General features: G+C 42.2%; 1 protein-coding gene across 3 annotated transcripts in view; it reads right to left on the reverse strand.

Moving 5' to 3' along the window:
• The window catches only part of PCCB (propionyl-CoA carboxylase subunit beta), a 28,933-nt gene extending 20,110 nt beyond the window's left edge, over positions 1 to 8,823 (reverse strand). Inside the window, exons 1-3 of one of the 3 annotated variants that reach the window (XM_031043648.1) lie at positions 8,758 to 8,823; positions 2,959 to 3,078; positions 660 to 728 (exon numbers count right to left, since the gene is read on the reverse strand). In XM_031043648.1, coding sequence (XP_030899508.1) covers positions 660 to 728; positions 2,959 to 3,012 — 123 coding nt within the window. In that variant the 5' untranslated portion in view covers positions 3,013 to 3,078; positions 8,758 to 8,823. Of the gene's footprint in view, positions 1 to 659; positions 729 to 2,958; positions 3,079 to 4,296; positions 4,321 to 4,955; positions 5,156 to 8,757 lie in introns of those variants that run through there. The other 2 variants (XM_005143056.3, XM_031043647.1) reach the window with 2 other exon arrangements.
• Between the last annotated feature and the right edge of the window lie 2,369 nt (positions 8,824 to 11,192).

The following is an 11,192-nucleotide window of genomic DNA, read 5'->3' on the forward strand; positions in this document are numbered from 1 at the left end:
AATTCCACTCATTGCAATTCCAGTTGCTATCTCCAGCAAACAGCCCCTATTCTGCACTGTGAAACCCAGAAGGCAGTTCTTAGAACTTGCAAAGCTTTCCACTGACACTTGCAGGTCTCCACATGCCTGCAGGAGCTCATCCACACACATCCAACTGGAAGGACAGAGTCAAAGCTTGAAGCTGATTTAAGCACACAGTGCTCAGTCACTGACTTCCCCATTAATTCACTTCTTGGTTATCAAAACTGTGGTTCTGGAGGACTCCTCCAGTCTCCAGCATGTCAATACCTAATGAAATAATAACACTTTGTCTTTTCAAAACATTCCCACTGGCTTTGCATTCTTTCATGTTTTCACCCCGCCTTTATCACAACTGCTTCTATCATTCAACAAAAGTTTCAGAAATGCTTTTTTTAATTCTTCTTCTTGTCTGAAGGTGCCCTTGTTTCCTCCCCCAGGATGTTAGATCTATCTTGCACTTATTGCTAGAAGGTTAACAGGTACATTATACATGGCCACACTGATCCTTCACAATAAATTCACAATATTTGAGTTCATGCTATTAAAAAACAAACAAACAAAACAAAACAAAAAATACCCCAACACCCCCCCCAAAAAAAAAAAAAAAAAAAAAAACAAACCAACAAGTAAAACCATACCTGACTGAAAACATAAGCCAGTCTCCCATTAATCCGTCCCCGGCCAGTCACCACACTGTCTCCAGGATACTGCATTTAAAAAAACAAATAAATTAATTAAAAGTAATAATTAGAAAAAAAAATCCAAGCAGTGACAACATCCACTAAAAACTCAACAAACTTCTACTGAATACCAAGACTGATTCTCAGAGAGGACTGGCCTGACATGTTTCCAGTGGGAGCTCCACCAGCATCTCCCCCAGTCCTGGAAAGGGGAACTAGAGGTAATAACAAGTATCATTTGTGTATTAGTGTCAAGATTACTGGACTCTGCAGTTCCCTGCTGAATCTCAGCACATCTGGAGTTAAAGCAAATTCATGTTCTTAGAGACAGGATGTACCTTTTATCAGAACCAATTGATGTTTTTCACAGAACGGACACAGAACACAAACCTTTCTTGAGGTGTTGATATAGGGGGAAAAAACAACCTTGGAAAGGTCAAAACCACTTCAACCTGACCTGTTCCATTTGCCATCCTGTAGATAAGGGAAGAAGAAAGAGCTGGAAGAGGAAATGGAGCCTGTAAATCTTAAGATCTCTTACCTTTGTTTCACTTTTCAGGAAAGGAAATACACAGAAATTTTTCAAGATAACAGTAAAGAAGGAACTTTATGGGCTGTCTGTCACAAAGGAATTCCAAATATTTAAATGCTTCTTACTGTTAGGTATTTAAAAGAATACTTATGCTCAAGGTGATCTGTATTCAGGAAGGTCATACAAGTCTGGGGAGTTCTCTCAGGCTGTACAGACAGCACTGCTACCAACCCATAGTTCTTAGCACATAGAAGAGCAGGAAACACACCTGTAGTTCCAGATGCAGGCGAGTCCTAAAAGCCCAAGCAACCTGCAGAGTGGCCTGAGTGTAAGTACAAGTCTTACCCTACCTTCAGAAAGTTCCAGGAACTCTGAGAAATTCAATGCTAAACTAATATTCCAGCTCACTGGCCACAGTTAGGTCATCTGTTGTGAAACCCTACTCTGTAAACACAATATGCAGCTCACTGAAAGGTGAATTCTGAAGGACAAGGAAAAAAATTAACCCTCTTGTCAACTCTCAGGACTCAGCCACTCCTCATCTCTTCAGAAACAGCCATTTGTTATAATTGCGGGATGCAGTGCTGAGTAGCATGATGAGAGGCAGTTATTTGAGTTTGCTAGGGAACAGAGGGGAAAAAAGTACTTAGAGAAGTTCACTCCTATGCTCCCTGAGAAAAGAGAAGGTCTAACATGATATCCTTCCTAACACCAAGTCCCATCAGACTCCTGGCTACTAAACCAACACCAAATTCTTCACCTTTGCCAGTTCCCAATGCCCCAGCTGCTCATGGTGGAAGCCTGCTGAATCCTCCCTCAACTGTAGGATGCAGCCCTGCGACTTGAAGGACTGAAAACCAGTAAACTAGTTTTAATAACTGTATAAACAGAACTTGCAGTCATTGTATGCAGCATGGGGTAGTGGTACATATAGAGCAGGTTCTCACCACACACCAAACCAGAACACTCCACAGCAAATAGGGCCTTTTGCTACAGGAAGATTCACACTGACCAGGCACATCCACACATCCCAGCGTGTTCATTGTCCTTTCTGTACTTAAATCACAACAAAATACTTTTCCCATGTAGTAATTTATCAGGCATCAATGTTACGGTGAGAGACTTTAGGGAGCCGTAAATTTTCCTTCTATGTGATGAGCCTCATGTACCATTTCAATTGATGATACACAGCTGTATATCTGAAAACTGCAGAATTTTTCTATGCAGTTTTCAGACTTGCTAACAGTTTAGTATGAATGCCTGAAATTCCTAACACAGCAGATTTTAAGGCCCTAAATTATTTTATTACTCCCTAGTTTGGCTAGATCCCAGTCATTTCATTCTATAACTTGGATGTCACCTGCAGGGAGGCAGAAGTATCTACCCATGTTTGTCCTCCATACACATCTTGATTAACAAAGTTTTAACATCAAAGCTTTGCAGCTTCCTCTATTATTTAAAATACAAATTAAGACAATATCCTAGAGGTATCTGACCTTAAAAAAAAGGTATCAAGTTTAGACAATGGAAAAGTAAACCAGATAAGCTATTAAATGGAAACTGAGAGTAATAAAAGAAAATTTGGAAAACAAAAAAAAAAATCAATAAAATAATTAAAAGAGATTACATGTGAACAGAACGGCCTATTTTCTGTCAACCAGATGGCTGGCTAGATGGCTGAAGAACAGAGGACAAAGAAATAAGAGTTATAGGAAGTAAAATTACCTTATTCTTACTAGAGTCCATCCCAAAGTCAGAACATCTGTGTTCCACAAACATATCATATTCATCAAAAGTGTCGGGGTCCAACAGCAAAAGAATTCGTTCCCTTGCTGTCAGCTTTCCCTGAAACAAAGCAAACAACAATTACTACAGCCATGAGGTGGTTCTGGCTCAGTTTACTGACCACCAGCAGATACAGTTTAATCAAACATGGCCTCATTCCATTTGCTACATTTGGCCCATTGAAAACAAACATCATGCAAGCCACACTGAAAAGGCTGACTACTGGAGCAGCACTACCACAAGATAAAGGAAACCATACCAGAGTCTTTTCAACAAGATCTAATAACATCACAGCTATTTTTGCCGACACATTTAAATGCCGCTCTTAAGGTCTTTGTTCTATTCTTAAACATGGAACTCTTTCACAGCTAAACCAGTCCTTACCAACAGTTCAGGGCTCAATTCACTATGCTCCATATCTGACTGCAGCAAATGACAGAAAAAGGGAATTTTTGACAAAATCCTTTTGTTTTGGTGGTTGTTTTTTTTTTCTGCTGGACACTGGTATGAGCAAAAGTGGAGTAAGAGCCAAGAAAGTTAACTGACCAGACATGCATTGTCCCTTGCTCAGTAACAATGATGCCATGCAGGAATAAATTATCACAAAGTTCTTTTTATCTCAACCTTCCAAACAAACGTATTATGTCCAGTGCAGGTAAGCATCTGTCTACAAAGCTCAGGGCAGCTGGGTTATCTTCTTTCAGGGATGGTATAACCTTACCTCAACATGACATTAAAGCATAGCTTGATTTCTCTACTCAACGTCTGACCACTAAGTCAGAAAGTTCATGAAAAATCAATAAATGCAGCAAAGACTAACGTAAGCCAGAGATTCAGTTTACATAAAACGTAAGATGTTTGAGGCACCCCAAGACACACAAATAATTGCATAACAATCTACTGCAAGGCATCCCTGCCCATGGCAAGGGGTTTGAACTAGACAATCTTAAAGTCCTTCCAACCCAAACCATTCTGCGATTCTGTCAGTATCCTAAACGTAACTCAGTGAGCCTATGAGTGTTCAGATGTTGTATAGCCACAGGAACCAAACTGCTAATAGGCAAACAGATCATTCATGCAGTCTTCACATGAACAGCTATCCCCATCTTCTCGATGCCTACAAGCCATCATGGTATCACTAAATCCTTGCACTAAAATTGAAATACATCACAGCAAGAAACAACACACAGAAACAGGAAAACTACATTGTCACCCTCTTCAGTATTGCCTAAAATTTGAATAACATAAACAAGAGACTAAAAATCCAGCTGCTCTCACCCTTCTCATCTGCCTTTTTCTCTGCCTTATTTCCACTCTTTTTTGATCAGCTTAGATCTGCAACAGCAGTGCCAAAGATGACACTGCACTGCACAGTATGCCTCCAAGCCCAACGAAGTATTAAGCAACCTAGAACTTGCCATCACATGTTAAGCAGTACCCCTCATACACACACATTACAGCCAATCTCGGTGACAGAGCTGAGCTAATTTTTTTCCTGCCTCGAATAACAGGTAATGCTGTCTCTAATGCCACTTCAGTATAGCTCCACAGCAAAAAAGGCTTCTGCAATTGAAAAGCAAAGCCGCCCCTGGTTTCGAGGACTTGAGCAAGCTGTTCCAGCCCATGGCAGGGGGTTGTAAGTATACGACCTTAACGTCCTTTCCAACCCAAACCATTCCGTGATTCTACGACTTGAGCGTTTTCCGCCTCTGACCGCGGGAGGCCGTTTGAGCCCTGCCCGCGGCACAGCACCACTCCCTGCCTACCCTGGGGGCTCGGTGGCCGCTATGACTACCCGTCCCCTCCCGACCGTGCCTGTCGCGAAGCGGAGACGCCCCGCTACGGAGACCGGCGGCAGGACGAACGTGCCAGAGCCCCGCCCGCGAGGGGAGACTGCAGTGGGGAAGGGACTGTTCTCCTCGCTGCCCGCGTCTCACCCGCTTGTGCTGGGCGTCGATGCGGGCCTGGCCGCCGCCAAGCAGCGCGGCGCGCCGCTTTTCCTCGATGCGCTCAGGCACGGAGGGCGGGCGGCCCCCCGAGGCGGCCCGGCACAGGCAGAGCGCCCGAGACCCCGCCGCCCGCCTCAACACGCGCAGCGCCGCCATGTCACGCACCAGCCACGGCAGCGCCTGCGCGCGGCCGCGGGGACCTGGGCCGGAGCCTGCACCCGACGGTGCGCGGGCACGGCCGAGCTGCCCGCGGGTACCGGGGCGGGGCCCCCACGGACGACAGGCCTACGGGCGGCTCGGGGGTACCAGTAAGTGCGGTCCTTACGGGCCGGGAGGCCTGGAAAGGGGTTGCCAGTAGCCGGGCGCTGCCGCAAACAGGCAGCTGCCTGACGTGAAGGCCGGGATTTCCTCAACCAGATTGTTAATCGCCTTTGTCTTTGCGCAGGAAAGCTTTCCGACAGAGCAATGTAAAAATGCATCATCTCTTCCCGGTCTCCTTTTCCTCTTTTGTGGACATACTGTTTTGGCTTCCGGAAAACCACCAGGACTTTGGAAAACTTGCTTTTCAGAAACGGAGCCGGCAAGCCCAAGTGTTGAAAGATTAGCTGCCCTCTCTTTGTTCTGAGTGCTAGAAAGTATTTCTTATGAAAACACTGTCCCTGTAATACATAGGCACTGATTCTCCCCCTATTAACGGGCAGTCTGGCTCTCGTCACATCACACTTTCACAAGGATGAAGAAAATAAAGACCCCCTTAAAAAGGGAGAGGATTAGGGTGTTTGGGGAATACACATTTGCGCAGACCAAGTGACCTAGCTGCAGCGTATCCGCAATCCAGAAATCTGATGTCATGGCTTCCCATGCAGTTGCCTGCTCTGCAAAAGCAGCCGTCTGCATATAGCGGATCATTTGTTACCCCTGTAACTGCCGACAACCAAGAAATAACAAGTCTGGAAAAGAACTGAACTAGCCCTAGCTGAATATTACCTTACATGCACAGACACTAAGCGCAAAGAAGGACACAGCACAAGGGTAATTCTGAAGAAGAATCTCCAAGAATTAAAATTCTTGGATTACATGGCATATACAAGCTGGCATATAAAAATTCATTTTAGAAGGGTTCTCAGGTTCCAGTCCAGCCTCCTACTCAGAACAGAGTCAGCACTGAATTCATGCCAGTTTTCTCAGGGCATTATCCGGATCTTAAAAGTCTGCAAAGATTTGGCCCGATGGAGAAACTAATTCCCCTCCCACCCCTTCTATTAAGTAGCAGCCTGCCCTGTTTCAGTTTAAGACAACTGTCTCTTGTCCTGACTAGGCACTTCAATAAAGAGAGGTTAAGAAAGATGAAGGCCAGTCACTCCAGCCCTTCACCACCGTGCTATCTCTCCTCACCATAATGTCCCAACTTAGGTACAACTGTACAGTAAGAGATCGTTTAAAACCTTGCACAAATCAAGGTAAATGACATTCATTGCTCTTCTCTCATCCACAGAGCTAATCACCTCATCACTAGAAGGCACTGAGATTGGTCACACATGATTTACCCTAGATTAATTTACCCTAGATTATGCTGGCTATTACCAAACACCTCCAAACACCTGTGCCAGAAAAAGGCATTCAAAAAGACTTAGTCCATGGTTTTCCTCAGAAACCAAACTGAAGGTGACTGCCTTGCAGTCATCCTCCCTAGTTTTTTTTCTAGATGGGTGTAACCTCAGCCTTTCCCCAGTCATCAGGGATCTGCCCTGATCTCCATGACCCCTCTCAGCACACTTGGGTCATTCTGTTTCCCCCGGACTGTATCAGTCAGACTTTCTCAGTAACTGCCAACTCAATCATCCTCCATTACTGGTAATCCCTGCCTGCAGGCACAAAGGCCTGGGGACATCTTGTCAGTGAAGACCAAGACAAGGAAGGCATTGAGTACCTCAGTCCACACCTACCTAGCATGAGACTGTTTCAGCCCCCAGCCAGAGTAACTGCAAAATGTTATTAGCTGCATTCTTGCCTATCTGTGAGGTAGCTGCTCCTCTGCAGCAGCTGAATAGACACTTAACACTCCCCATCAGGCTCAGTGAAAACCCTAGGAGTGTTCCCTGATCACAAAATAGCCCAAGCAGGAAACAGACAACAGGAAATGTTTGAAGCAAAAGCCTCCACTGTCTCTCAGTGGGAAATGGTTGGTTAGGTATCACTCAGGCTGGCTACTGCAACTTCAGAAATGAAAATAATCACTATTCAGAACATGGATCACAAGCAAAAAGGGTTAAAAAATCTACATTCTGGATACAGAGGGGTTTCAAAAAGAGCCCATCCTGGAAAACAGAGGTGGCATGCCTCAACGGCATGGCAATGGGAGTTACTAGGAAAAAAAAAAAACAAAACAAAAAACAAAAACACCACATTGTTCAGATAGTTGAAGCTCTGCCTAAGAGAGGAGTACAGGGTAAAACAGAATTGTAAAATATTGCTGGTTACCTGTGAAAAAAACAGGGTGAAGAGGCTGAAAAATACTCTTAGGAACAGCTTGCTACAAGTAGGAAAGCTAGTAAATGCTTTTTCCAAATACCTGAGAAAGAGGAAGCATGCCAGAGAATCTGGCAATGAGACACATCAACATTAAAGGGATTACTCAGAGCCTATACAACCATTGCAGAAAAGTCTATTTTGGGTTTTTTTGTTGGTTTTTTCCCCCATCTAGTTCAGTGCAAAAGAACTTGAGACTATTTCTGTGCCAAACCCCATTTTTATTTGACAAAGGGATACATTGGAGGACCTCCTTGACCCTGAACAGCAGAAAATTAAGCCATAGAACAAATCATTAACAAGTCTCCATGAGTTTTTTTCCACCTTGGTGTTATAATTCAGACATGAACTAGTGTCAATTGCAAGTCTCTTGCTACAAACCTCATGTGGCAGGTGCCTACTGCAATGCCAATTTTAAAGACAGGCATTAACAGATTGAAGAAAACTGCAAACCTGTAAATCCAATATGAATTATGAAGCCAAGTGGGAAAAAAAATACCAAGCAAATCACCAAAACACCCCCACACTCAACCAAACCCCAGTGTTAGTGAATATGCAAATAAATAGGATATACCAGGGAGGAACTGACACAGGTTTTGTACAGAAAGTCATGCCATGCAGACCTAGTAGCCCTATTTAATGAAGTCAAACACCCACACCAGAAATTCAGTTCATATAATTCCTAGGGTTTCCAGAGGCTTTTGAGAGTGTCCCTTATTAGAACCTGTTGAAACTAAGTTGCCATTAGGTTCAAAGAAAGGTCCTGTAAAACATGGAAAGGTGTTTAGGAAAGGAAGAGTGAAAAGTAAATTTTCAGTGTGAAACAATTTAACTAGCAAATCCCACTGGGCTCTTGAGCTAGGACATCTTTTGTTCCTTGCACTGAGATCTATTCTGTTCAACACAGCTGTGAAAGATCTGGAAAAGGGACTTAGGTGCAATTTCCTGTCAAGACCAAAAGGTTTGCTTAACAGTTATGATGCTGGACTGAAAAAAAAAAAATAAATAAAAAATCACTGAAGGACATCACAGAGTGCAGAGCGAGAAGTTCAAACAGACGTCAAGTGATGCACTGGGTAAAAACAATCCCAAGAACACATACACCTTGGGCGCTTGAACTGTTTGGTACTAAAAGGAACAAGTTCAGAATACCTCCAGAAAAACATCAGCTTGAGTTTCAATAGTGGTTAAAAAGTAAATTAAATATTAGTAATGACTGCTAAAAAGAACAAAATAAAAAACATACTATACTACAGAATACCTGTATGGTAAATCCACATCACCAGTACCGCATGCAGCTCTAGCCCTCCATTGCACTTTGTGCCCCACTCCTGAAAAGAGATACAGAAATATGATTCTATGTATTCTCTAGTATATACACATACATATATATATATATATATATATATATACAGAAAGACAGGAAAAAAAAAAACAACAGAGCTGATTGAGGGTATGAAGCAGCTTCTGCAAAAGCAGCAAATAGTCCTCAGCCTAGAAAAGGAATAGCTGAGGTAGAATGATGGAAACCTGCAAAATCAGCTGTAACACAAAAGGGGGGCATGGGGATTGATCCTTCATCAGCTATTTCAACACAAGCATTAATGGCTTCAGCTGGAACAGGCAGATAGATGATCTGTTACAAAAAGGTACTTCTCTATACTACACTGTTGAACTAAGGAACTACTTACAACAGGGTACCCTCGTGCCAAAAGGGTTTGGAAACACTTATCTAGGGCTATAAAATGCAAACACGTCACTTTGGTCTTTGAAAGTTCAAGACACAAATTCTTGAAAGACTATGCTAGGAAAATAACACTATATGCTTACTATATTATTAGTGTTCTCTACATATTTGTCATTGCCTACTTTTTGAAGCAGGATACTGGACTTTAGTTCTGAGACAGTCCTGTATTGTTAGAATTGTTTAGTTAGAGATTGTCTCGGATGTGCAATAGAACACAAAAATTCTTCGAGCAGTTTCTCAAGAAGCCCCCACAATGCAATTCAGTGAAAGAGGAAAAGGTATTCTGAGGCCAAATCCATCTACAAGAGCACTTTTAACTATGAGAAAAGTCTCCTGTTATTCAATTTTCTCATGTTAAGTCAAATCGTAATTTGTGTATATTTTTTTGTATACAGAAGTAGTCAGTAAAAAATAAAAACCAGCTCCATCATTCATCTGTATGCCTGTAAGAAACAGTCCAAGGTCAATGTTGGTTGATTTGTTAAGTCAGAGGGGTAACTCAAGTGTATAAAGTGTATAGATTCTTGTTCTGAGATAATTATGTACAGTAGCATTCTCACTAAACCCAAATTAAGCTGGAACACATGCAGAGCTGAACCAGTATTTCTACATTAGCAGTTTGTCTCAGAATAAGTTTGAATATTTAGTGCTAATCCCAGATCATCTCTACTTCCTTTGTGCCATTCCAAACTGCACTGAGAGTCCTGTTCTAACAAAACTCCTGCACTCCTGGAAGCTCAGGTTTTAAACTGACTCACAACTCACACCACTGATGAACTGAAGACTCACAAAAATAAGCAGACCTCAGACTAGATACAAAGCCAAAATTGAATTCATAGATACTAAAAGCCAGAAATGACTGCTGTGATCATGTCAGACATGAGGTTGTCTCAGCAAGATACTCTGAAATGTGTATTTTAATCAGCTATTAAATACTGGTATTATCCTGTAAAAAGAAAAAAAAAAGAGAAAAGAAAACTTTTATTCTTTGTCTGATAAAATGAAATAATCAGTCTGTACTATACTGCTTTCTCAAAAACAGCCTGTGAAGATATAATGTTGGTATAATGTTTGTCAGCAGAGTAACTACAGAGTATCTATTGAAAAAAGCAGTTGAAATTTTTCAGTGTCAAGACAAGGAAAAGCAGCAAGAGGATTAACAATCTATCTGCCTTTTGGCAGAAGAGTTTTCATTATAGAACAGCAGAAATGCTTTGCTCAAAGAAAACCTGCACAGAGAACATATGGATCTAAGAAGTCACCCTTAGGAAGTCACAGTAATACTTATAAAAGCCCACATAGGGAACAACGTAGTCAAGGAAACAAGTAAGGACAGTGTTTTCCAGTTATTTATCTGTCCCACTTACAACTAAGACCCAAAAGAGAGAGGTCAAAATATTCCTACTTTAATAACAACAGCATTGTCACCACCACGAACCACCAAGCTAAAAACAGTCTATTTTTTGAAAGAGGGGTTCCCTGCATGAGCTTCTATAGTACTTCTTAACCTCACAGCTCAGTGGGCAGTTGGGAAAATGACCAGAGAGGAAACAACCATGCCCCTAGAAACAAAATTCAATGGCTAGCTGCTTGGCAACACCAGTAAGAAAGAAACAGTTTCAGTGAGGAGATGGACTGCTGTCAGCTTTATTGAAACCCTTCTGCTTCTAATGTGCATGTTGGAAAACTGTTTTGTGATGATTTTGAAAGGTAAGGTAAACAGATTTTTTACATTAGCAACAGTAAAAGCTTACTGACACAATTCCTGTAAGTAACACCACAAGGAAATAATAGCTGAAAAGGGTACTTTTGTAAATATGAAGGAGATCAACATAGAACATGTTTAGTATCTGGTAAAAGCTCTCAGATCCAGTTCTGGAAAAAAAGGAGGAATCAATCTCATTCTGAGAGAGGAGCTGCAAAGAGATACCTCATGACTTCTGCTTATA

Source organism: Melopsittacus undulatus, chromosome 6, assembly GCF_012275295.1.
Source record: "Melopsittacus undulatus isolate bMelUnd1 chromosome 6, bMelUnd1.mat.Z, whole genome shotgun sequence".
Classification (NCBI taxonomy): Eukaryota; Metazoa; Chordata; class Aves; order Psittaciformes; family Psittaculidae; genus Melopsittacus; species Melopsittacus undulatus.